The following is a 26,410-nucleotide window of genomic DNA, read 5'->3' on the forward strand; positions in this document are numbered from 1 at the left end:
CTGTCTATTGCAGTGCGGGTTAGCTTTGATGACGTTTTGGTTTATGATTGTTGATTTGTATGAATTTCTGTTTCAGGAGTGCAAAAATGTCTTCTTTGATATTGATGCAGAACAGCTTTTGAGCTTTGTGACGTTCGCAGGCGTTCAGCAGACTTCAGCTATTCTTTACTTTATCCCTGCAGTGTACTCTGAGCCTGGAGAGCTGAAAAGAGGCAAATTAGAGTAGTTCATGTAGCCTTTTAATCAGCTGAAGTCTTCCTTGCATTAGGTAAGTTCCTGACTTGATGATTTAAATCAATTTTATAGTGTAGTTTTATCTCAGTAAAAGTTACCGGAATTTTATTATAAACAAAGATTAGGTCCCGATTTTGCGCAAATAAGTCCGTACATTTAACATAAAAAGGCAATCTATAAGATCAAGTACTCCTGTGAGGTGCATTGTTTAATTATGTTCACCCTGCTACCTGGCTTTTTTTTTTGTGGATCTTCAAAGGAACCACAGAGTATAAGTTTCCCCTCTTTTCCAGGATGTGATTCAACAGTGACTATGCAGATTTTACAAGGACATGACTGAGGCTTTAGTCTCCCACTGCTGTGGAAGACCTTCCTTGTACGGCTCACTTCTTCCACTTGTGGAAAGGCACATGTGAACCTGTGCTGTCTGATGACTGACTGAAAAGCCTATGCTTTTTGGTGGCACTCCTCCTTTTCCCTTAAGCCCACTGTTCCTTTCACAAAGATGGAGACATAGATGAATTCTTCAGAAAAGAGTTTAAGAGCAGATCTAATAAATGAATGGTAAATTAATATGGTAAGAGGTTATTCTTTGTTTGTGTAAAAAGCCAGATTTTCTGAAGTCTCTGCTAAATGGTTGTATTCTGCTGCGAAGCTTGCTCAGAGATGCATTTTCTCCAGGACCTCTAGCTTGTTAGGTTGGAACAAAGTTACAGGCTTTTCTTTTATTTCTGGTTACCAATTGCTCTGAATTAACAGACTGTGTGTATGAAGCCTCTGGTGCCTGCCACACAGCTAAGCATTTCAGACTGAAGATAAAAGATAACTGGGAGGTAGGATTGTTGATGAGTTTGTCCTCTAAATCATTTTCCTGGTCTTTGTACACACAAATATATATAAAAATAAATATAGTATCTATCATACTGTAGTATACATTTACAATAACAATTTTTTTTCTTTTATAAAAGCCTAAAGTATATTAGAGAACTGAGAATGGTTTATGTTGAAAAACTGCTTCTGATGCAATCTCAGCTGAGACTGAAAGACTGTTTGTTGAAATATTAGTCATTAAAATCCTGTCTAGGATTATTGAGGGATGGATTATATTGAACCCAGAGCTTTCTTGCTAAAGGGAAAGGTTTTTTAGATGTCTTGGTTAAATCAAGTGTACTGTGACAACTTCTCTATTATGAATGCTAAGTAACACAGCACCTTGCCACAAGGTATGTGGTTCAGTATTTTTTGTTATCTTCAGTCAACACAATTTCTGTGCAATTATAATGCTCATTTCCTGTAAAATAACAGATATCTGAACAATGGACCTAGATTTTTGTTAGAAATAATACATAAAGCACAAAAGCATTAATAACAGGGCAAGTGATAAAATTGCATCAGGTAGAATAATTTTCCAGAAAGCAGAGCAATGACCAACTAATGCAAATAAGGTTAGTTCTGTTATGGCAAGACATCATTCCATGATGGTGTTTATTACACCTTTTTGGCAAATTCTATATCATCTACTGTCATATTTTGTATGCCACTTCTCATATTGTGCCTGTGCTGCAATTGGCAGGCATATGACTCAGCAGATGTGACATGGAGCAATGCGATAAAGCTCAGCTTTGGCCCACCCCACCCCTAAAGGTTAGCTAAAGTGGAACGAGAGGTATTAACTGGCTTATTGCTGAGGCAGGGATCCTCTGCGGAGTCCACATCTGATATTCTTCAGAGCTTAAGCCAGGTTCCAAATATGATATGGAATCAGGCTCTTCTCAAATGTCTCATATGTCCTCCCCTCTAGACCTGCCACCATCTTTGTGGCCCTCCTTTGGACTCTCTAATAGTTTTATCTTCTTCTGATACTGTGGTGCCCAAACCTACATGCAGTGTTCAAGTTGAGGCCGCCTCAACGCAGAGCAGAGCGGGACAATCCCTTCCCTCAATCAGCGAGCAGTGCTGTGCCTGATACACCCCAGGGTGCGGTTGGCCTTGTTGGCTGCCAAGGCACTCTGCTGGCTTGTATTCAACTTGCTGCTGACCAGAACCCCCAGATTCCCTTGTGTGGGGCTGCTCTCCAGCCTCTTGTCCCCCATCTGTACGTACAGCCAGGGTTGCCCTGTCCCAAATGCAGAATCCGGCACTTGCTCTTGTTGAACTTCCTATGGTTGGTGATTGCCCAGTGCTCTAGTCTGCCAAGATCTGTCTGCAAGGCTTCTCTACCCTTGAGGGAGTCAGTAGTTCCCCCTAATTTAGTATCATTTGCAAACTTACTTAGTGTGCATTTGAGTCATGTGTCCAGATCTCTTGGATTGTGCAATAAACAATCCTAAGTCTTTAGGACTAAGCTGTTTCCAGAATGTAATATGACTTAAAAGCTGGCTGTCATGTACTTTTACAGTCAAATAAAGTACTTGAAGTGGGACTCTAGGTGGTAAATATGAGTAGACTCAGAATTTCATATATTACTCATTGTTACAAAGTGTAGTTGAAAAGTGACTCTTAGTGATTAGTTATTTATACTACTGAGTTTTAAAATGGTGTGTAGAAAAGTGGGAAAAAAGCTGGTCATGCAATAGTTAGGCCATGTAACAAAAGTCCTGAACAGGGAGGAAATTATGAATCCCCAGGGAAGGACCTCTGATGGCCAGTATTGAACTTAGACACAAAGCTTTTGAATGTTTTTTATACAGATAGAATAAATTCTGTGATTTGTGTTTCAAAGATGACCAGATAAGGGAAAAAAAAATAAAAATAGCGACATAAGTCTTGGGACATTGTTTAGAATGGATGCCTGTAGATTCAAGAGATAATTAAGACCAAAATTTATCTTGATGATTGGAAACCAAAGCAATAGTTATTATGTGGCATACTTCAAAGCGCTTTGAAAGAAATCCTATTGAAAGAACACCTTTTCATTTAGGCTTTGTAAACTGTGAGCCTAGAGCCATCTAGTGTTAAGGTAATATACATTAATTATCTACAGTAATAAAGTTCAATGTGACCTGCACAGTATTCTGACTTGTGTCAGTAAAGGGCTACCAAGCCAATCACTTTCTTCCACGTAATTGTTTATTGACTTTAATATTTATGTATAGTTTACAAAATTAGTAATTAATTTATGAGAGGTGTAACTGATCACATCCATCCCAGTTTTTAGGAGGGAGTCATTGATTTACTTTGGAGCTATTACCTCACGTGTCAGCAATATTTCAGAGCAAAGACAGCTTCTATGTAAAGGAAAATTTAGGAAGCCTGTAATGCTGGGAAGCAAAAAAGGCTGAAGACAGGAAAAAAAAGTTTTGTGAAAAGCCAAAAACCACAGTGAAGTAACAATTTGTCAGCAGGAAATTGGGAGGAATTAGGGCAGATTGTTGCCAGGAGGAAGTAAGTTACTGGTCATCCTCACAGACAACCAAGTGCTCACCTCTGAATGGGCAAGTATACGGGTAGTTCCTGTTCTGTAAAGAAAAACAGGTGAGAAAAGCAGCCTAAGCAGGGTATCTGCAGAAATCCTATGTTGTTACCCAATTAATCCTGATACAACTAAGAAAGAAATGTTACTGAGTTGTCCAAACTGTAAGTTAGGAAAAAGCTCATCACCCTTAATTTTTACTGTTCCCTCTACTGGGCCTAGAGGAGTCATTTTTAAATTGTGTAAAACTTGTCATTATACAATGATCAGTCAGATCTGTGGTAGCTGGTTCAAAGTATAGCTGCATGGTAACTTGCCAGAACGTGTAAATTTGCAGCAGTGCAATTTCAGGGTTGTTTGAGATTTATGTCAGTTTCAGTGGGCACTAAAATATGAGATTGACTAGTTTAGAGGACTTTAGGTAGTTTCAGTCAGTAAGATAAAGAACTTTCAGAGTTATAAAATATGTACAGACCCAAAATATGGTTGCTTACTGAAAGCTCACTAATTGATAGCATCAGAAGTGATATGCTTGGAACACTTTCAGTATCTGCTTTTGAGTGTCTTTCATTCAAAGCAGTATCAAAGCTCTACAGGGGGTTAGGTACCACAGCCCAGACTGACTTTTGACTTGGAGATCAAAAGTGTCTTGTGGACAACATGAAAATAGGGGGAGTGGCTGACTCTCCAGAGGGCCACAGAGCCATCCAGAGGGACTTAGACAGGCTGGAGAAGACGGTGGACAAGAATATTAAGAAGTGCAACCAGGAGAATTGCATGGTCCTGTACATGGGGAGGAACAACTCCAGGCACCAGCACATGCTCCGGGCCACCCAGCTGGAAAGCAGCTCAGCCAAAAAGGACCTGGGGGTCCTGGTAGACACCAAGTTTAACATGAGCCAGCAGTATGTCCTTGCCACTAAGAAGGCTGATGGTATTCTTGGCTGGTTAGGAAGAATATCACTAGCAGGTTGAGGGAGGTGATCCTTCCCCTCTGCCTAGCACTGGTGAGGCCACACCTGGAATACTGAGTCCAGTTCTGGGTCCCCCAGTACAACACAGACATCGACATACTGAAAAGAATCCAGCACAAGGCCACCAAGATGACCAAAGGCCTGGAGCTCCTCTCCCGTGAGGAGAGGCTGGGAGAGCTGGGCCTGCTCAGCCTGGGGAAGAGGCGGCTTAGAGGGATCTCATCGTTGTCTGTCAGTACCTGAGGGGACGGAGCCAGGCTCCTGTCAGTGGTGCCCAGTGCCAGGACCAGAGGCAATAGGCACAAACTGGTACACAAGGGTTTTCATCTGAACATACGAAGCACTTCTGTGCTCTGCAGGTGCCTGAGCACTGGCACAGGTTGCCCAGAGAGGTTGTGGGTCTTGAGCTGCATGGACATGGTCATGGGCAGTCTCCTCTAGGTGTTCCTACTAGAGTAGGGGGGTTGGACCAGATGACCTCCAGAGGTCCCTTCCTACCTCAACTATTCTGTGATTCTGTGGACCTATTGAGGTATGGAATTAGTAGAGTGGGAAGCAAATATCTTTTAGGGTCAGCAACGCTCATGTGAGTGATTCAGAGAAAAGACAGAGGACACATGCTGTAAAATGCTTAAAATTTATTAATCATCATTCCTTTTTTCATAAAGAACAAAAATAAAACAATATTCCAACACAAAATGGAAGAAGAAAATACACCACACCCAGATAACATGACTAAGACTAAGAAATGGGGTAACATTAATTCTGAAATAAATGGCCCAATAAATCAATTTTCCAAAAACAAAATAAATAGCAATGGTACAACTTTTAAAAAGCTTCCTAGGAAAGAATTTACATATATTATTATTATTATTATTGTTCACAAAAATCCTTCATATGCCCCTGTTGGCAATATATATATATATATACTTCTTCTGTAAACAGTTAACCACAAACAAAAAAAAAAATTCCAAATTTTCATACAGTTAATATGCTGATGGTGTTATGTAAACAAAGAGTAGTATGCAGCAGCTTCTTATGACAGGCTTTCTATCTTTCAGTCTTTCTTCCTTTCCGTCTGTCTGTCTTTCTTTCTCACAAGCATAGATAGGGAAAATGCCCTATAAATTGTTTATAATATTGAATTTTACAGTTTTGAGAAGGTATGGCTTTTTGCAAACTAAATTTTCCATAATGCAAAAAAAGAAAAAGAAAGAAAAAGAGAGGTACAGTTTTCTTCCTTTTTTTTTTTTTTGATCTGTCTCAGTAAACTGGAATGAAGATGTTACAAAATAAGTCAGTCTACCTCAATGGAAATCTTAGATATTGTCAAGCGATTGCAGAATGCAATGACCAGCAAAACTTTTTTTTCGTATGCAGTAAAGTTTATTTTATGCCTATACAGTGTATATTAATTGTGTGACCATAGGAAAGCGTCAAGCCAGAAAAGAATGTTGACATTGTGTAAATGTAAGCTCTCAGTCTTATGGTATAGTGCTTTCCAGAAGACATACAAACTAGCAACAAATGTCAAAATGATCTTACACTGTACCTCTCAAGATGTCAAAGAAAAGACATGAAAACCAGTATGAGATACAATGGTAATGAAAACTGAAATAATGTAGACAGATATATTGAGCTTGTATGCAGAAAATATCGTCTGTTTGTCCAAAATTTTAGCTGCTTTTGTTACTTTTTTTTTTTTTTCCAAAGGTTTGTTTTAGTCTATGTTCAACTCTTGTTTGGCTTCTCTTTAGTTCTAATTTTAGACATTTCCTTTTTCTTGAGAGGTCTTTGCCTCATATATTGCCTGTTTGCTGTTGTTGGTTGACAATGTCTTGGGGAACGCACTCAGCACCCACACAGCTGCATTGCTCCACGTAGGTGTATGAGTGATCAAGGTGGGTTCCATCACTGCACGTCAGAGTCACCTTTCTTATGCTAGTCTGGACTTCCTGACAACATGAGCATTTATGTTCCATCATGTTTGCCTCTTGAGAATATCTGATTGGAAAACCAACAGAAGAGAAAGATTCAGAGATGATGTGAGACATCGATTCCCCTTTCACCCATTACTAAGTATAACCAATTGTTGTGTGTTTACACGTGAGGATATGGCTTGATATTACTATTCTTAGAGGATTTTGGTGACATAGAAGTTGCTCCTCATTTTAAAAATGGATGAATCTAGCTTTTTATCCTAATCCAATGGAAAGTGTGTCAGGGGGTTGGAACTAGATGATCTTTAAATGTCCCTTCCAACCCAAACAGTTCTATGATTCTGTGATTCATTAAGACACAGAAAAAGTGAATGAAATAATCCCGATCATATATCAAGCCAGTCCAAAATGAGAGACTAGTATGAAACAAATAACCTTACTTTTACGTGGGCAAGATCATAATTCAGGTCTGTTCACTATCACATTGAACAGACTGTTAAGACCTGGTGAGTCTTGAGGTAATAAAGCTAATATAGCATCGTGTCTGTTAAAAATTCTAGTTAGCACAACGGGAACAGTTGATGGCTGGGTGGGTTTTGGACATACTAGAAAATAACTAGAAATTTGCTTTATGTCACTGTTTTAGCAAATAAAAGACAGGAGACCACAATTGTCTGTTATACCACTTACCGTGAGTAAGCATCACAGCTGCCTTCACAGTATGTCATCTCAACAGGTGCAGGAGATACACATCCGCGGTGCTTGATGACAGTAGTGGTATTGTGCTTCTTACAACCTGTTTTTGCCACAAACCAAGAGAAAATATTTTAAAATATATGTCCATGTAGATAGATATCTGTATATGATAGGCAATTCGTAGAAGAAAACTGAGATGGATGGAGCTGAAATAGAAAATTAGGTCACAATGCATTTCTCCTTTAATTGCTTATAGCTAAATGATGGCTTTTTTTCTTTTTTTTCTTCTTGTTTTAGCAACAAATAGAAAACTACTTTTCCCTTATGCAGCATTGGCGCAGAATGTAGAAATCAAGAACAGTGCTGTGGCAACTGCTCGATGCACACCCACCTTCCAGGACCATCTTCACTTTCTTCCTTAAAGAGAATGTATCTGTGGAAATTGGAGAATAGACAGAGTCCTCTCCATCTCATTAAGAGGCTCATATATAACAGTAAGGGATGGGAAAGTTCTCCATATCCATGTTTTCAAAAGCCCTAAAATGTGTGCTGGAAACATTCTGTCCCTTACCATCTTTCTCACCCCAGGGCAAGACAGTTGTCCCAGACTTGGTCTGTTCACCTCTTCTGTCTTTGCATGTACTGTGTAAGTTGGACTAATACACCTAATAAGGTACATATGGTGCTTCTACTCAAAATTATCATTACTTACCTGTCGGTACTATCGAGCACTCTCTACAGCATCCATCATCTGATAGCTTGATGGTATTCTTGAGTGAGAAAACAGAAAAAGGTAACTTACATTTCATATCTGCATATTAATAGCGAGACTTTCCCTGCTTCCTAGGTTTCTCTAGTGCCAGAAAGTTCTTTGTATTGACATGGAATCTAATTTCAAGCAGGGCTCACTACTACATATAGTACATACATATAACTACTACTAAAACTGAATATTGAGTTGTTTGCAGGCAGACATTGGGGAAGACTGTAATTACTTTGCTATCATCAGAATTCAGTAGTAAAATTTCAAAATAAAGCTTGTAGCACATGTAGGATATTTTGAAGGACCGAAGTCTGTGCAGATGAAGGATTATGTCAGACAGAGTAACACAGTTAATGAAATACTGAATCCCCAGATGTCTGGGGCTGGTTCTGATCTACCATGACCTGTATTAAATTGACTAATGTTGTGAACCGAAATAGCTTGTTTTCCTTTGCCTTTGCAGTCAGTGGCTGAATTCTAAAAAATAGATTGAAAGCGTAAATAATTTAGGAAAAAAAATCCCATTATTTTCTGTTAAGATTCTTGCTCCTAGTCCCTTGGCACTTTTAGGAATCCAAAACATTATGCTGTGATCTTTCTGATTCAGTAAGGATATATGGACCTTTTGAATATCAATTTGCTTTTTAGAAGTGAAATTTGATGGGGACCAGATTCACAGAGGATAAAATTGTGATGCTTCTTCTAGGTATTTTCACTGGACATCATGATCCTGCTATCACTGGTGCTAACCACTGCAATCTTTTCAATCAAACATGAGAACAGGTAAAAGAGTACTTACTGGATCACAGTCATCAGCGTTAAAGTAGGGACAGGTTTTCTTTACGATGACTGTAATGAACTGTCCGTTGTGTTTTTCACATGTGTAGGCTGTACAGTTATTACCAGGCTGATTCCAGTATTCTCCAATCTGAAAGTAATTAAATTAGATAAAGGTGAATAAAAATCTTCTTGCATAAAAATGAAACAACCCGCCCCTCCCAAACAACCAGTGTTCTGTCATTGCTGTGTATTGCAATGTGATTATTTTGAATAATGTCCTTGAATTGCAGCTGATGGTTACTTGTCATATTATCATACTGCCGTAAGTCTTCTTCATTAACCAAGCGAAGAGGCTGTATTTTTATCTAGATATGATAATGTTTTTTTGTATACATGGGAAAAGTATGTGGACTCATCTGGAAAGACTAATTTGTGTTGTGAGAATTTATGGCATGACATAATCCCATGCAGATACATGGCAGAATTTCTGCTGTTTTCATTGACTTACTCTGTCCCGAAGCTCTCAGCTACCTCGAGACCCACTGTTTGGAGCAGAATCTGCCTCCACAGACAGAAAAACAAAAGTATCCTTTGAGCGAAATCTGTGTTGCCTTTTCAGAGCTGAAGGCAAATAAGGTAACCCACTGCTTTCACATATATATATATATTTGATTTTGAGTTCTGAAAGCCACTGTTCAGTATCACGGTTGCTTACAGAAGCCTCAGCCTCATGGCTGAGGTGCTGTTCAAGCCATGTGAGACAGTTCATCCCATCTGAACAAGCATTAGTCTAACATGAGAAAAAGCCTGGGAAGTGAATGTGATAGAGACAAGGAAAGAGTGGAAAGGCTAACAGTTCACCAAAAGTGAACTGAAACAGGGTTAGTTACCTTGAGCACGCGTGTAGTGTTGTCTCCCATCTTCACTATACAGGCCTCTGCCTTGCATGTGCCGCAGCACTTTCCAGGTTCCACTGTATACTTATATCCCTGGTTTAAAAGAAAGAGAGAGGAAATGCCATTGAGCGAGGACACTGACCATGTTTGCAGCTACTTGAACTGAGTGTGGTAGGAATTACTGACTGCGAAATAGTACTCACCATTGGGCAGTAGGTGTCACAGATAACAGGCTGGCACTTGACAGCAACCTGCTGAAGGCTTGAGTAAGAGGATTCAGAGCAGGTGCAGGTTTCACAGGGGCCTGATGGTATCACAGCTCCAGGCTGGGAAAAGTCAGAAGAAAAATCATTATTAGTGAAAGCAAGTTGCGTTCTGTACGTACATCACAGACCAAAGCTGAACTGTGCGTATGGGCTAAACTATCCTTAAATACTTTTTTTTTAATTTACCATTTTGTTTGTTTAATTTAAGCAGAGTTTCTGTTGTTGGTAATATCCATGCTTCTCATTTTCTAAGTAAATTCTACTAATATATAAAGTAGAGCAGAAAATGTTCTTGCTTGTAGGAAGGGTGTTGATATGCTGGCCTCAATTAGTAATGTTTTATCACAGGCCTTCCTGCCAAATGTGGTCTATGATAGTGATCTCAAAAATGTTGCATTGTGAACCTATGTAAAGTTGTATTTTATTGAGTTACTCTTTGTACTTACTGCATAGTAGGTTTCATTGACTACACAGCCATGTCCTGGAAAGAAGGAAGAAAGAGTGTCATAGAGGTACAAAATTTAAGAAGCAGAAGTATATGAAGAAACTGCTGCTTTGTTGGCCCCATATAATATCACTGATAACTTGCGTCTTTCTCTTTCAAGGTTTTTGTATTCATAGCTCTGAGTAACACATTGAAAAAAGTACATGGTACTTACTGCATTCAAAGGTAGGACAGCATTTTCCAGGCTGTGTTACTGTGATTATTTCCTGTCCCTCTAAGCACTGGTGTGTGGCCTCAGGGCAGAGGCTGGTATTACAGTCTGTATAATGTAAAAAAGATAGAAAATAGTGAACTCAGAATTTTTAAACAAAAGCAAGTTTGTTTTTTATGAACTTCAGAAGTTTTCCAATGAGGCAGATACGATGTTGTAGATAAAAATTTACACAGACTAGTTTAATGCCTATTTCAGTATATTTGCCCAGCTATTTTTAAAGTGAACGGCCTTTCTATAACCTTTGCAAAACAAAGCATTCGCTGAGAAGAATAGAGCAGTGATTGCTGGAAAGACATATTTCTAAAGAGAAATCTGTGCTGACTGGAAAATCTGATGACTCTCCAGAGGCTCAGAAACTCTCTTGAACAATTTTTAAAAATTCAAGAGATCTTTTAAGGTAAGATAAACAGTTTATGCTGGTCTTTGAAAAAGAAGAGGTTTTGAATAGCTTTTGGATATTGTTTCAGGTGGTGGCAGCGTTAAAGTTTTGTTTTTTTTTTTTTCCTTCCAAAAGTCAAATTGCAGATCTACAGTTACTTTTCTGTGTCTATCTAGGTAAAATCTATTCATCTTTATTTTTGTTCTCTTCTGGCATCTAGTAAATACTTTGCAAGAAAATCTTAAGAAAGAGTTATGAGATTAATGCAAAGTATAAAAAAAAGAGAAATTACTGCTGTAGTTCCCCCAAATGAATGTAGTATATTTCCCATTATAAAGAACTGAGACAGTACTTACAGCACTCAGTCCTGGTACAGCATGGATCTTCTGGTATCTGTATCTGAACAGGCACGTAACCTGGTTCGTAACAAGCTTTTTGCTGTGGCATAGAACAAACATGTTTTGTACACTGCACTCTGAGAGTGTATCTGTCACAGACACATTCCTGGCAATTTGTTGTCCATTTTTCTCCTGGCTGTATGAAAAAAAAAAAAAAAGTAAGTTCAAAACAAAATCAATTTATTTGTTTCTATTTCTCTTAGTCATGGATACAGTGATACCTAATAACATCAGCCTTTTCATGGTTCTAGTATTTTGATAAGAAACGCTCAAACTGAATCTAATTAAGAGAAGATCCTGGAGGCCACTAAGGTTCTCAGCATGTTCGCATGTTCACACAGCTTACAATTTCTATTTACTAGTAGTGTTAGTCCGAGGGATACAGGGATCTAAAGGAGAAGGAATTGAACTCTGCATGCATTTTTGAATAAGAAACTATCATATGACATATTCATTTACACATTAGATTACAGAGATAAATTTCTATAATTTGTATGCAGTTGAGGAACTAAGAATGCAGTCAGCATTATCAGCAACAGGTAAAGTTTGTTACCCATCTGCAACTTTGTCTCTAGTTACTTTAATAGACCAAATTTGAGGAAATAAAAGAAGCAGATGGCCAAAGTTCCACTAATACCATCTGCCTGTTTTCCCTTTTTTTGTGAGGTGATGGTTATTGAAAGAATATCCCATTATTTGCTGTTTAATTTCTTAGGAAGTAATGTGGTTTCTGCTTTCACACTCAGAATTATTTTTTTTTAAGATTGAAGGGGAACAAATGTTTGAAAAAACCCGAAAGTCTCTCCAAACTTAAGCATAACTTTGTTCTTGTGAAACCTCAAAAGTCCTCTTGCTTCACCTGTCTGTACTTTATAAATCAAGTTGATAGTGATACTCACCTCTCTGTATACTCCATTTGGTTCCCTACAAGCTGAAAAAAAAAAAAAAGGAATGGAGATTTATACTACTGAAAAGTGACAAAATTAATAAGTTTGTGCAGTTTCAAATAGAAATACTATGAAGATAAATCTAACAAGAAAATGAATATGCAGACTAGTTCTTATGAAATATAAATGACAGAATTCTTCCATCTTGCCAAGTCTCATGTAAGTAAAGATGGAGAAAAGGTGGTATTGTTTATTATTCTATTTTAGATGGGAGATCAGAGGAGCTTAAATAAATCGAATTGCCCATGAACTGACCATGTAAAAGATGGCAGTAGAACTCAGGCCTCATAACCACCAATCCAGACCTCTATTTATTCCCCAGACCAGTTACAGAGTACTTACAACATTCAGAAACACAGATGCTGCTGTCTTCACTCAGGAGTGTTGTTCCTTCAGGACAGAAACATCCTTCAGTTACTCCATAGCCAGGATGGTCCACAGAGCTAGAGTGGGTGGAATGTATGTATTTGAATATCATGGTTTTTTTCACTAGAGCTGGAGAAAGAGGCATGTACAGAAGGTCGCCATGCCAGATAAAAAGGAGACAAAGTAATTTACTTTTCCAAAGTGCAACAGCAAGTGCATTTTCATAGAGCTGACTGATATATATAAATCTTGAATAAAGTATGCAAATTCATGAGATGTTTAATTATGAAATAGTTCAATTTAGTAAGGGAAGTAGGTAGGTAAAAGTAGAAAAAAGACAAAGAGAAGCAGTTGGTTTTTTTGGTCTTTCCATACCTTGGCTCACAGGTAGCAGGATTAATGGACCCACATGGCTTGTATTCCATGTTTGCTGGACAGTTGTATGCTGTATGGGAAAAAAGGACAAAAGATGAAGAATTGAAAGGGGATCTAATGGTAGATAGTAGGTAAAAAATTGATAGTAGATCATCTTGCAGCCAAAGTGACTCTGGCATTGCTGCCTTCATCTGGGGCTTTTGTCAATAAGGACTTTTTGTAGGTAAAATATGATAGTCAATTGTAAGATGCATGATGTGCTTACTGAATAAAACACTAATTATTACTGTTTTACACACACATTTTTGAGTTCTGCAATACTTACGGCAGATGTTGTTTGTCTTTCCTCTCCAGTCAATGCAGACACCTCTAGAACCACACTCTGTAGCATATATCTCCAGACTGGAACACTGCATGGATTCTTCAGTCATGCGACACCCATCAAAAACGCATCCTTTGAAAAATGGTTCTGGGGGTATCACATCATGGCATTTTGCAAAAACTCTGCAGACAGAAAAGAAACCAAAAGCCTTTAATGTTAACAAGTCATTATATACAAACAGTTAAGTGTAAAAATGGCCACTAATGTGGGACATAGACTCAGGAAGGGAAAGGCTAGGAAGTTGGAATCTCTACTTTTTTCTAAAGAGGCTAATAGTTATTGTGTGTATGTAAGTGTACATAACTTCTCATCAGCCTGACGTCAGAAATTTCATGAAGAAGGCAATTGCATCAGATAGATGAAAAAAGGATGCTGAGTATCCAAGAGATAGAAAAATTGCACATAGAATAGCTCATAACTTATTAGACACTACAGTGAGTGTGCAGACAATGGCCTTTATAAATGACACAGTTGAAATAAAACTTGCCAGACCTCACACACGCATAGGAAATACTGCAGGAAACAGACCTTTGTTGGTGTTGGATCTCCGTATTGCACCTAGCATATACAAAGACTGAAAGACACTTTGGCTGAGATGTTTCTACCTGCTTTGTTATCCTCATTGGTAACCAAGTTCGTTACCTTTTGGACTAATGGCTCACTTCAATTTTAAAGTTCAGTCCTTACTTTAATAGTGAGACTAAGAGTGAGTAAACATACTCTGAAAAGCAGAGGGAGAAATGCTTGTGATAGCAACCCAGGAATTAAGTACTTCAGTGCTGGCTGTCTCCCTCATTTTCTGATTTCACCTCTCCTTGCTCAGCTATCTTTGGGTGCATGTCCTAAAAGGAGAGGAGGTTTTTTTCAGAGGCACTTTACTATATATTTCCTGACATTAGGATGAGGTTTTCAGCTATAATTACATGGTAGGGCTACATTTCTTACTCGTTTCATAGGATACTGAGACATTTCTGTCTGGAAAGAGCAAATTCATTCATTTTTTTTTTTCTTACTTGCTCAGGATAATCTTGCAGAGTTCAGGAACTTTACACTGAGGCCTTGGTGGAGGTGTGGTTATGAGTGGTGGTGGTAGTACTCCAGTGCATGATGTGTTGTTACCAACAAGCCAGTGATGAGCCATTTGGGGACAGGAAGAAATGATCTTACCACTTGGCAAGCGGCATTCATCTGCTTTGTTATTTGTACATGTTCCTGGAAGATATCAGAGACAAGCTATATAAGCGTCATACACCACATCTGTGATATGTGATGATGATGATCTACATCATCACACATTATTGTGCTGGTGTCAAGTTTAGATGTGATGTGCTCATGAAATGTGTAAGGTGTCCTGCTTCACAAGGACTGCTTTCTTTACATCATATGAGTTTTAATTTAGTTAACAAACCCCAAACCCAAATCCCAAATCAAAAAGCAGGTTGCTGAAATAATAAACGTTTGGTCTTACAGAAGATGAAGACCAGAACTGTTCTTGATTCTATCTTACTACTATTCAAAATATTTCTGTCTATCATGATCCTTCATAGGCAGAGTGGGTGAGATTAACTACCAGAGGATGGGGAAAATACCATTAATATATCTATCTTACCACATTGTCCTTCAGTATTGTTGCCAAATTTGCTGTACGGAAGTTTCACGGAGAAAATCAGCCCACTAAAGGTGATGGTTGCACCAATTTCTGGTATTTCAACAATCATATTGATGCCAAGTGTGGAGAAATAAATGCCATCCTTTTTAAAGCCTGGTTGGACAATCTTTTTGTTGAAGTACATCTGAATGCAGAGTTAAAAAAAAAAAAGCACAACTTCACAATAAGCACTGCTTCTGTCTGTTTTCAATAATGCATTTTATAATCTTCATAATCATGCTTAACTCAGTATTGTTGCGCATCATATCCAATCCCTTTTGCATTTCAGTAACAACATATAAAGCATTAATTTCTCAGCTTGTATTGCTAAGTTGATATACTGTGACAAAATAACCTAGGTGACTTCTAAGTACTGTGTTTGTGCAGGTTGTGTGCTAATGTACAGCATTCTAAACTCAAGTATTTTGTTTGTATCCTTCATAATTTTGTTTCATGTAAATATTCTTCATATAAAAAATGACTGGTAGTTTTCTTTAGCTACAGAAATATTCCTGCCGTTATTGTGTAATAACTTTGCTGCAAAATCACACCATCCCTATACTACATGTTGTGTGGCATTGGAAGAGTTGTATGAACTCAAAATGAAGTCAAATGTCCCCATTGCCAATTTTACCTAGTGATCATGTTTATTCTTTAATCTAAGCTGTTCCATTTGTAGTCTGTGTTTTATAAGAGGTGGACATACTCATTTAATAACTTTTTGTCAGGAATTATTCTGCAACTTTCTTTGAATTGAATTGAAATAAAGTCAGAGTTAGAACAGTCAGTTACTGTTCTCTTTCACTGGGAATCACTGGACTGATTATTTCAGCTTGACTTTCTGGTTGTAAGTAAGGAGAGGTTTGCCTGGCTCAGAAGAGGGAGAGTACATATTAAGACAAACTAATCATCTCACCTCTTTCTGTTCTCTAACCACCTAATAAATCCACCAGTGTAACACTGGGACTGACTTCTGGTTTTCATTGGCTGTCAACACTGAGTTAGGATCTTAAAATGAAGTGACACCCCTGGTCTCCCCTCTTCTTCAGCTATACCACTCTTCCCAGCAAGGGATCAGAGAAGGAATCATGTTATAGCTTTGTTTGGTGCCTGAAGTTCTCCATGCAAAGAAAGCAATTCCTAGTCAGCCAGCCACTATGGGATACATACCAGTCTGACCATGAGAGAAGAATGATGCTTGCAATTTGCATTTGTGTTTATTCATAATGTGTTTGCTTACATAAGTGAAAGGCACAGTGCATTAGTTTTTAGGAAACATGGATCAAGTAGCAGTGTAAGCATTCTTTCTGTCTTCAGCTGTATTAATCTGTTTCCTAGTGTCATTTATATACATGCAAATACACATGTAATGTATTCATACCTGCGTAGTGCTAAGCTGTTTGTGACACTAAGTTTGAAGAAATTAGTATAATCATTTTTTAAACTAATGATTTCTTCTGCCCTTGTCACCTCTGTGATCTGATACTCTTAACAGGCTATATTTCAAATGAAAATCAGTAAGGCCTATGGACCTTATTTGTCTTTTTCAAAAATACAGAAATAATTAAAAAAAATATTTTACCACATTCGTCATCACACCATTCATGAGTTCACGGGTCAGCACCACTTCTGCAGATTTGTAGAAAATAATAATCGATTTAGGACAGGAAAGTCCATCTTTTGAATCGCAGTAATAATTGTCAATGTAAACACGGAAGTTGTCGTATTTAGGTACAATCTGTTTCACCAGGACATAAGTGCAGTTTTCAAGGAAAGTATAGTAGGTTCCATCAAAAGTAATATAATGAGGATCACCCCATCCACTGCACACACCTGGTGGAGAGAAAATATTTAGAGGATTAACATGAAAGTTAATGTAGAAGAAAGAATTTAGGCAATGAAGTGAATATACTACAATTTCAAGAGCAAACTTAGAAAAACAAACTCCCTATATATTCTGTGCAAAGTTTTGCTTATTTCCAAAAATGTAATTCCTTAATCTACTGATACTTACATTGACACTCGTAGTGGTAACAGCAGCGATTTTCATCAGGTACCAGTATTGGTGGATATTTGTTTGCACAGCTAATTTCCTTTACAGGTGGGCAGATTGTTTGGACTACTTTTATTTTGTTGTCTCCCTCACAGATGATTTCTGTACAGTTGGATAATTTGTATCTCTGGCCAGGCTGCAAAATAAACAACAATTGCTATCACGGGAATTTGCAAACAGGTATGAATTTTACTCATATTTGTAGTTCAATTGTGTAACGTTTCCAGTGACAGTGTTGTTGGAAAGCAAATGAATATATAAGTTCCTTCTTTTGAATTTGTGGTACTAATGGTTTAAGATGTTGACCAGAGGTATTCATTCTTCTGACCGCGGTATGGAGAATCGGAAATTGCTTTGCTTTCCAAATCTGGAACAAGAACTGAAATGAAAATCTTCACTGGCAGCAGAAGGTTTACAGTGTTCTGCACAATTCAATTTTTTTATACTAGAAGGAGGTAAAGCCTTAATTCCAGCTATTCATTCTGCATTAGGAGCTCTTCTGAGAGTTTGTGAGATATTTTTTAAGTTAAGGGAACTGATATCCTTTGAACTGGATAAGTATACATGTATATGCATACTGTACTTCACTATCAGCACAGACAATCACCATTAAAAAAAAAAAAGTACTGGTAAGAGGATAGGAGAACAGAAACAGTTACAAATTTCCATGGTAGATTAGATTTTTCCATTTAATCAAGAGGGAAAATACACAAGAAAATTTGCTCTTCTGTTTCACTAAGAAGGTTTGTTACTTATGCAATGCAGTGCATCGAAAAGCATTTTTTGCTATCACTGAAATCATAAGAAAAAAAGTGCATTTTTCTTAGTTTGCAATATATATATATAAAGTAGGCACATAAAAATTTTATGTTGTATATTGTCCATCACTAGCAACAGTTATTCTGACAATCTGGATGTGTAAGTTTTAAAGACTGCTGACAGTTCTTTTGTGGTATCAAACTACCACCAACGTTATTTCAGCAATCATAATATAACACAGGAACTACATACCTGTAGGGGAGGGTAAGTACTAGAAACACAACCTGAAGGAGGGTATGGAGCTGATGTTGTTACAGTAGGTGTCTGAGGGGAAGTAGTAGTTACAGGAGTAGTAACATTACAAGGTCCGGTGTATCGTTCAACTGAACATGCTTGACTGCAAATGGCATAAAATCTACATCCATCACTGTCCATTCTGTTGTAAATCACATCACCTGAAGAAAGAAAGAAAATGCAGTCAGAAAGAGACAGAAAATAATAAAAAATCAAAATTTAACAAGGCATTACATTTCCAGGTGTCCTGGTTTCATCTGGGACAGAGTTAATATTTTTCATAGCAGCAGGTATGGTGCTGTGTTTTGTATTTAGGATGAAAATAATGGTGACAAAACACTGACGTTTTAGTTGTGGCTGAGCAGTGCTGACACCAACTATAGGACTTTGCAGCTGCTCAGGCTGCCCTGCCAACGAAAAGACTGGGGGTGTAAAAGAAGGTGAGAGTGGACACCACAAGGCATCATGCTGTACAATAGAACTGGAAGAGTAGGCCAGGGGGCCTCTATTGCTGGGGAATGGAATGGGCATTGCTCTAATGGTGTTGAGCTGTTCGACTGTGTGCATGTTGCTCTGTTTACTCTTTCTATCATGGTTGACATTTTTCTTGTTTTTCTTTCATAAAGACATATGAACATGAAAAAATGAAAAACGTAAAGACAATGAAAAATATAGTGACAAATGAAGGAAATACGTAAAAAAAAAATAAAAAAAAGAGAAAATTTACCAGGTGAATAAACGTCATCTCCTATTTTGCAGAAACATGGTGTAGACGTAGGAATAGAAGTAGTATAACTGGTGGTTTCTGATGCCGTAGAGATGGTTGAAGGGGCACGGGATGGCGTGGTGGACTGTGGGCAGTAGTACTTAGGGGTGCAGCAGAGGACGCGGATCTTGTAGTTGAAGCACATCTTGAATTTACCGGGCTGGTCTTCGTTCCTGCATACCAGTCCAAAGTGGACATCACACTGTACAACCTGCCCGATGTTTTCGATGGAAATCTCGGGGTAGTCCTCCGCCTGGCACTGGATTTGTTTGGGCTGTTGACAGACTTCCTTCCCGGCAGCCCGGATGTGCTGGTAGGTTTCGAAGTCTCCCTGGTTTGGTCCCGAGGCGGGGAAGTCAACGTCGAACCATTCCGTCCAGGAGCACACTTCAGGTTGACAGATGGTAGTAGATTCCGTGCGGTAAGTGGTGCTGGTTGAGGGGATGACCGTAGGCGTCGGCGTGAAGGTGCTGGTGCTGGTAGAGCTTATTGGTGTTGATTGTGAGGAGGTGGGTGCTGTGGAGGTGGAGTAGCTAGTGGAGGTGGAGGTCGTGACCGTGGTGGGTGATGTGATGGTGCTTGGGATGATGGTGCTGGTGGGGCTGGTGGTAGGTGAGGTGGTGGGTGGGCAGTTGGAGTTAGTGATGCAGCAGAGGACGCGGATCTTGTAGTTGAGGCACATCTTGAATCGGCCGGGCTGGTCTTCGTTCTTGCACACCAGTCCAAAGTTGACGTCACACTGTACAACCTGCCCGAAGTTTTCGATGGAAATCTCGGGGTAGTCCTCCGCCTGGCACTGGATTTGTTTGGGCTGTTGACAGACTTCCTTCCCGGCAGCCCGGATGTGCTGGTAGGTTTCGAAGTCTCCCTGGTTTGGTCCCGAGGCGGGGAAGTCAACATCGAACCATTCCGTCCAGGAGCAAAATTCAGGTTGACAAGTGGTAGTGGCTTCCGTGCGGTAAGTGGTGCTGGTTGAGGGGATGACCGTAGGCGTCGGCGTGAAGGTGCTGGTGCTGGTAGAGCTTATTGGTGTTGATTGTGAGGAGGTGGGCGCTGTGGTGGTGGAGTAGCTGGTGGAGGTGGAGGTCGTGACCGTGGTGGGTGATGTGACGGTGCTTGGGATGATGGTGCTGGTGGGGCTGGTGGTAGGTGAGGTGGTGGGTGGGCAGATGGAGTTAGGGATGCAGCAGAGTACGCGGATCTTGTAGTTGAGGCACATCTTGAATCGGCCGGGCTGGTCTTCGTTCTTGCACACCAGTCCAAAGTGGACGTCACACTGTACAACCTGCCCGACGTTTTCGATGGAAATCTCGGGGTAGTCCTCCGCCTGGCACTGGATTTGTTTGGGCTGTTGACAGACTTCCTTCCCGGCAGCCCGGATGTGCTGGTAGGTTTCGAAGTCTCCCTGGTTTGGTCCCGAGGCGGGGAAGTCAACATCGAACCATTCCGTCCAGGAGCAAAATTCAGGTTGACAAGTGGTAGTGGCTTCCGTGCGGTAAGTGGTGCTGGTTGAGGGGATGACCGTAGGCGTCGGCGTGAAGGTGCTGGTGCTGGTAGAGCTTATTGGTGTTGATTGTGAGGAGGTGGGCGCTGTGGTGGTGGAGTAGCTGGTGGAGGTGGAGGTCGTGACCGTGGTGGGTGATGTGACGGTGCTTGGGATGATGGTGCTGGTGGGGCTGGTGGTAGGTGAGGTGGTGGGTGGGCAGTTGGAGTTAGGGATGCAGCAGAGGACGCGGATCTTGTAGTTGAGGCACATCTTGAATCGGCCGGGCTGGTCTTCGTTCTTGCACACCAGTCCAAAGTGGACGTCACACTGTACAACCTGCCCGATGTTTTCGATGGAAATCTCGGGGTAGTCCTCCGCCTGACACTGGATTTGTTTGGGCTGTTGACAGACTTCCTTCCCGGCAGCCCGGATGTGCTGGTAGGTTTCGAAGTCTCCCTGGTTTGGTCCCGAGGCGGGGAAGTCAACGTCGAACCATTCCGTCCAGGAGCACAGTTCAGGTTGACAAGTGGTAGTGGCTTCCGTGCGGTAAGTGGTGCTGGTTGAGGGGATGACCGTAGGCGTCGGCGTGAAGGTGCTGGTGCTGGTAGAGCTTATTGGTGTTGATTGTGAGGAGGTGGGTGCTGTGGAGGTGGAGTAGCTAGTAGAGGTGGAGGTCGTGACCGTGGTGGGTGATGTGACAGTGCTTGGGATGATGGTGCTGGTGGGGCTGGTGGTAGGTGAGGTGGTGGGTGGGCAGATGGAGTTAGGGATGCAGCAGAGTACGCGGATCTTGTAGTTGAGGCACATCTTGAATCGGCCGGGCTGGTCTTCGTTCTTGCACACCAGTCCAAAGTGGACGTCACACTGTACAACCTGCCCGATGTTTTCGATGGAAATCTCGGGGTAGTCCTCCGCCTGGCACTGGATTTGTTTGGGCTGTTGACAGACTTCCTTCCCGGCAGCCCGGATGTGCTGGTAGGTTTCGAAGTCTCCCTGGTTTGGTCCCGAGGCGGGGAAGTCAACATCGAACCATTCCGTCCAGGAGCACAGTTCAGGTTGACAAGTGGTAGTGGCTTCCGTGCGGTAAGTGGTGCTGGTTGAGGGGATGACCGTAGGCGTCGGCGTGAAGGTGCTGGTGCTGGTAGAGCTTATTGGTGTTGATTGTGAGGAGGTGGGTGCTGTGGAGGTGGAGTAGCTAGTAGAGGTGGAGGTCGTGACCGTGGTGGGTGATGTGACGGTGCTTGGGATGATGGTGCTGGTGGGGCTGGTGGTAGGTGAGGTGGTGGGTGGGCAGATGGAGTTAGGGATGCAGCAGAGGACGCGGATCTTGTAGTTGAGGCACATCTTGAATCGGCCGGGCTGGTCTTCGTTCTTGCACACCAGTCCAAAGTGGACGTCACACTGTACAACCTGCCCGACGTTTTCGATGGAAATCTCGGGGTAGTCCTCCGCCTGGCACTGGATTTGTTTGGGCTGTTGACAGACTTCCTTCCCGGCAGCCCGGATGTGCTGGTAGGTTTCGAAGTCTCCCTGGTTTGGTCCCGAGGCGGGGAAGTCAACATCGAACCATTCCGTCCAGGAGCACAGTTCAGGTTGACAAGTGGTAGTGGCTTCCGTGCGGTAAGTGGTGCTGGTTGAGGGGATGACCGTAGGCGTCGGCGTGAAGGTGCTGGTGCTGGTAGAGCTTATTGGTGTTGTTTGTGAGGAGGTGGGTGCTGTGGAGGTGGAGTAGCTAGTAGAGGTGGAGGTCGTGACCGTGGTGGGTGATGTGACGGTGCTTGGGATGATGGTGCTGGTGGGGCTGGTGGTAGGTGAGGTGGTGGGTGGGCAGATGGAGTTAGGGATGCAGCAGAGGACGCGGATCTTGTAGTTGAGGCACATCTTGAATCGGCCGGGCTGGTCTTCGTTCTTGCACACCAGTCCAAAGTGGACGTCACACTGTACAACCTGCCCGACGTTTTCGATGGAAATCTCGGGGTAGTCCTCCGCCTGGCACTGGATTTGTTTGGGCTGTTGACAGACTTCCTTCCCGGCAGCCCGGATGTGCTGGTAGGTTTCGAAGTCTCCCTGGTTTGGTCCCGAGGCGGGGAAGTCAACATCGAACCATTCCGTCCAGGAGCACAGTTCAGGTTGACAAGAGGTAGTGGCTTCCGTGCGGTAAGTGGTGCTGGTTGAGGGGATGACCGTAGGCGTCGGCGTGAAGGTGCTGGTGCTGGTAGAGCTTATTGGTGTTGATTGTGAGGAGGTGGGTGCTGTGGAGGTGGAGTAGCTAGTAGAGGTGGAGGTCGTGACCGTGGTGGGTGATGTGACAGTGCTTGGGATGATGGTGCTGGTGGGGCTGGTGGTAGGTGAGGTGGTGGGTGGGCAGATGGAGTTAGGGATGCAGCAGAGTACGCGGATCTTGTAGTTGAGGCACATCTTGAATCGGCCGGGCTGGTCTTCGTTCTTGCACACCAGTCCAAAGTGGACGTCACACTGTACAACCTGCCCGATGTTTTCGATGGAAATCTCGGGGTAGTCCTCCGCCTGGCACTGGATTTGTTTGGGCTGTTGACAGACTTCCTTCCCGGCAGCCCGGATGTGCTGGTAGGTTTCAAAGTCTCCCTGGTTTGGTCCCGAGGCGGGGAAGTCAACATCGAACCATTCCGTCCAGGAGCACAGTTGAGGTTGACAAGTGGTAGTGGCTTCCGTGCGGTAAGTGGTGCTGGTTGAGGGGATGACCGTAGGTGTCGGCGTGAAGGTGCTGGTGCTGGTAGAGCTTATTGGTGTTGATTGTGAGGAGGTGGGTGCTGTGGAGGTGGAGTAGCTAGTAGAGGTGGAGGTCGTGACCGTGGTGGGTGATGTGACAGTGCTTGGGATGATGGTGCTGGTGGGGCTGGTGGTAGGTGAGGTGGTGGGTGGGCAGATGGAGTTAGGGATGCAGCAGAGTACGCGGATCTTGTAGTTGAGGCACATCTTGAATCGACCGGGCTGGTCTTCGTTCTTGCACACCAGTCCAAAGTGGACGTCACACTGTACAACCTGCCCGACGTTTTCGATGGAAATCTCGGGGTAGTCCTCCGCCTGGCACTGGATTTGTTTGGGCTGTTGACAGACTTCCTTCCCGGCAGCCCGGATGTGCTGGTAGGTTTCGAAGTCTCCCTGGTTTGGTCCCGAGGCGGGGAAGTCAACATCGAACCATTCCGTCCAGGAGCACAGTTCAGGTTGACAAGTGGTAGTGGCTTCCGTGCGGTAAGTGGTGCTGGTTGAGGGGATGACCGTAGGCGTCGGCGTGAAGGTGCTGGTGCTGGTAGAGCTTATTGGTGTTGTTTGTGAGGAGGTGGGTGCTGTGGAGGTGGAGTAGCTAGTAGAGGTGGAGGTCGTGACCGTGGTGGGTGATGTGACGGTGCTTGGGATGATGGTGCTGGTGGGGCTGGTGGTAGGTGAGGTGGTGGGTGGGCAGTTGGAGTTAGTGATGCAGCAGAGGACGCGGATCTTGTAGTTGAGGCACATCTTGAATCGGCCGGGCTGGTCTTCGTTCTTGCACACCAGTCCAAAGTGGACGTCACACTGTACAACCTGCCCGACGTTTTCGATGGAAATCTCGGGGTAGTCCTCCGCCTGGCACTGGATTTGTTTGGGCTGTTGACAGACTTCCTTCCCGGCAGCCCGGATGTGCTGGTAGGTTTCGAAGTCTCCCTGGTTTGGTCCCGAGGCGGGGAAGTCAACATCGAACCATTCCGTCCAGGAGCACAGTTCAGGTTGACAAGAGGTAGTGGCTTCCGTGCGGTAAGTGGTGCTGGTTGAGGGGATGACCGTAGGCGTCGGCGTGAAGGTGCTGGTGCTGGTAGAGCTTATTGGTGTTGATTGTGAGGAGGTGGGTGCTGTGGAGGTGGAGTAGCTAGTAGAGGTGGAGGTCGTGACCGTGGTGGGTGATGTGACAGTGCTTGGGATGATGGTGCTGGTGGGGCTGGTGGTAGGTGAGGTGGTGGGTGGGCAGATGGAGTTAGGGATGCAGCAGAGGACGCGGATCTTGTAGTTGAGGCACATCTTGAATCGGCCGGGCTGGTCTTCGTTCTTGCACACCAGTCCAAAGTGGACGTCACACTGTACAACCTGCCCGATGTTTTCGATGGAAATCTCGGGGTAGTCCTCCGCCTGGCACTGGATTTGTTTGGGCTGTTGACAGACTTCCTTCCCGGCAGCCCGGATGTGCTGGTAGGTTTCGAAGTCTCCCTGGTTTGGTCCCGAGGCGGGGAAGTCAACATCGAACCATTCCGTCCAGGAGCACAGTTCAGGTTGACAAGTGGTAGTGGCTTCCGTGCGGTAAGTGGTGCTGGTTGAGGGGATGACCGTAGGCGTCGGCGTGAAGGTGCTGGTGCTGGTAGAGCTTATTGGTGTTGTTTGTGAGGAGGTGGGTGCTGTGGAGGTGGAGTAGCTAGTAGAGGTGGAGGTCGTGACCGTGGTGGGTGATGTGACGGTGCTTGGGATGATGGTGCTGGTGGGGCTGGTGGTAGGTGAGGTGGTGGGTGGGCAGTTGGAGTTAGGGATGCAGCAGAGGACGCGGATCTTGTAGTTGAGGCACATCTTGAATCGGCCGGGCTGGTCTTCGTTCTTGCACACCAGTCCAAAGTTGACGTCACACTGTACAACCTGCCCGACGTTTTCGATGGAAATCTCGGGGTAGTCCTCCGCCTGGCACTGGATTTGTTTGGGCTGTTGACAGACTTCCTTCCCGGCAGCCCGGATGTGCTGGTAGGTTTCGAAGTCTCCCTGGTTTGGTCCCGAGGCGGGGAAGTCAACATCGAACCATTCCGTCCAGGAGCACAGTTCAGGTTGACAAGTGGTAGTGGCTTCCGTGCGGTAAGTGGTGCTGGTTGAGGGGATGACCGTAGGCGTCGGCGTGAAGGTGCTGGTGCTGGTAGAGCTTATTGGTGTTGTTTGTGAGGAGGTGGGTGCTGTGGAGGTGGAGTAGCTAGTAGAGGTGGAGGTCGTGACCGTGGTGGGTGATGTGATGGTGCTTGGGATGATGGTGCTGGTGGGGCTGGTGGTAGGTGAGGTGGTGGGTGGGCAGATGGAGTTAGGGATGCAGCAGAGGACGCGGATCTTGTAGTTGAGGCACATCTTGAATCGGCCGGGCTGGTCTTCGTTCTTGCACACCAGTCCAAAGTGGACGTCACACTGTACAACCTGCCCGACGTTTTCGATGGAAATCTCGGGGTAGTCCTCCGCCTGGCACTGGATTTGTTTGGGCTGTTGACAGACTTCCTTCCCGGCAGCCCGGATGTGCTGGTAGGTTTCGAAGTCTCCCTGGTTTGGTCCTGAGGCGGGGAAGTCAACATCGAACCATTCCGTCCAGGAGCACAGTTCAGGTTGACAAGAGGTAGTGGCTTCCGTGCGGTAAGTGGTGCTGGTTGAGGGGATGACCGTAGGCGTCGGCGTGAAGGTGCTGGTGCTGGTAGAGCTTATTGGTGTTGATTGTGAGGAGGTGGGTGCTGTGGAGGTGGAGTAGCTAGTAGAGGTGGAGGTCGTGACCGTGGTGGGTGATGTGACAGTGCTTGGGATGATGGTGCTGGTGGGGCTGGTGGTAGGTGAGGTGGTGGGTGGGCAGATGGAGTTAGGGATGCAGCAGAGTACGCGGATCTTGTAGTTGAGGCACATCTTGAATCGGCCGGGCTGGTCTTCGTTCTTGCACACCAGTCCAAAGTGGACGTCACACTGTACAACCTGCCCGACGTTTTCGATGGAAATCTCGGGGTAGTCCTCCGCCTGGCACTGGATTTGTTTGGGCTGTTGACAGACTTCCTTCCCGGCAGCCCGGATGTGCTGGTAGGTTTCGAAGTCTCCCTGGTTTGGTCCCGAGGCGGGGAAGTCAACATCGAACCATTCCGTCCAGGA

General features: G+C 43.2%; 1 protein-coding gene across 1 annotated transcript; it reads right to left on the reverse strand.

The window, feature by feature from the left end:
* Positions 1-5,245: 5,245 nt before the first annotated feature.
* LOC308196587 (uncharacterized protein) lies at positions 5,246-25,636 on the reverse strand (the record flags this gene model as incomplete). Its single annotated transcript, XM_080595725.1, has 19 exons — positions 5,246-6,624; positions 7,251-7,356; positions 7,969-8,026; positions 8,819-8,947; positions 9,690-9,788; positions 9,899-10,021; positions 10,408-10,442; positions 10,621-10,725; positions 11,416-11,593; positions 12,357-12,388; positions 12,747-12,847; positions 13,146-13,215; positions 13,471-13,649; positions 14,541-14,739; positions 15,137-15,320; positions 16,758-17,008; positions 17,190-17,364; positions 18,240-18,442; positions 19,009-25,636. The coding sequence occupies 19 exons, from the start codon at positions 25,634-25,636 to the stop codon at positions 6,420-6,422; spliced, it is 9,060 nt and encodes a 3,019-aa protein (XP_080451851.1). The 3' UTR covers positions 5,246-6,419.
* Positions 25,637-26,410: the final 774 nt, after the last annotated feature.

This window comes from Anser brachyrhynchus, assembly GCF_964034855.1.
Source record: "Anser brachyrhynchus genome assembly, chromosome: 5".
Classification (NCBI taxonomy): Eukaryota; Metazoa; Chordata; class Aves; order Anseriformes; family Anatidae; genus Anser; species Anser brachyrhynchus.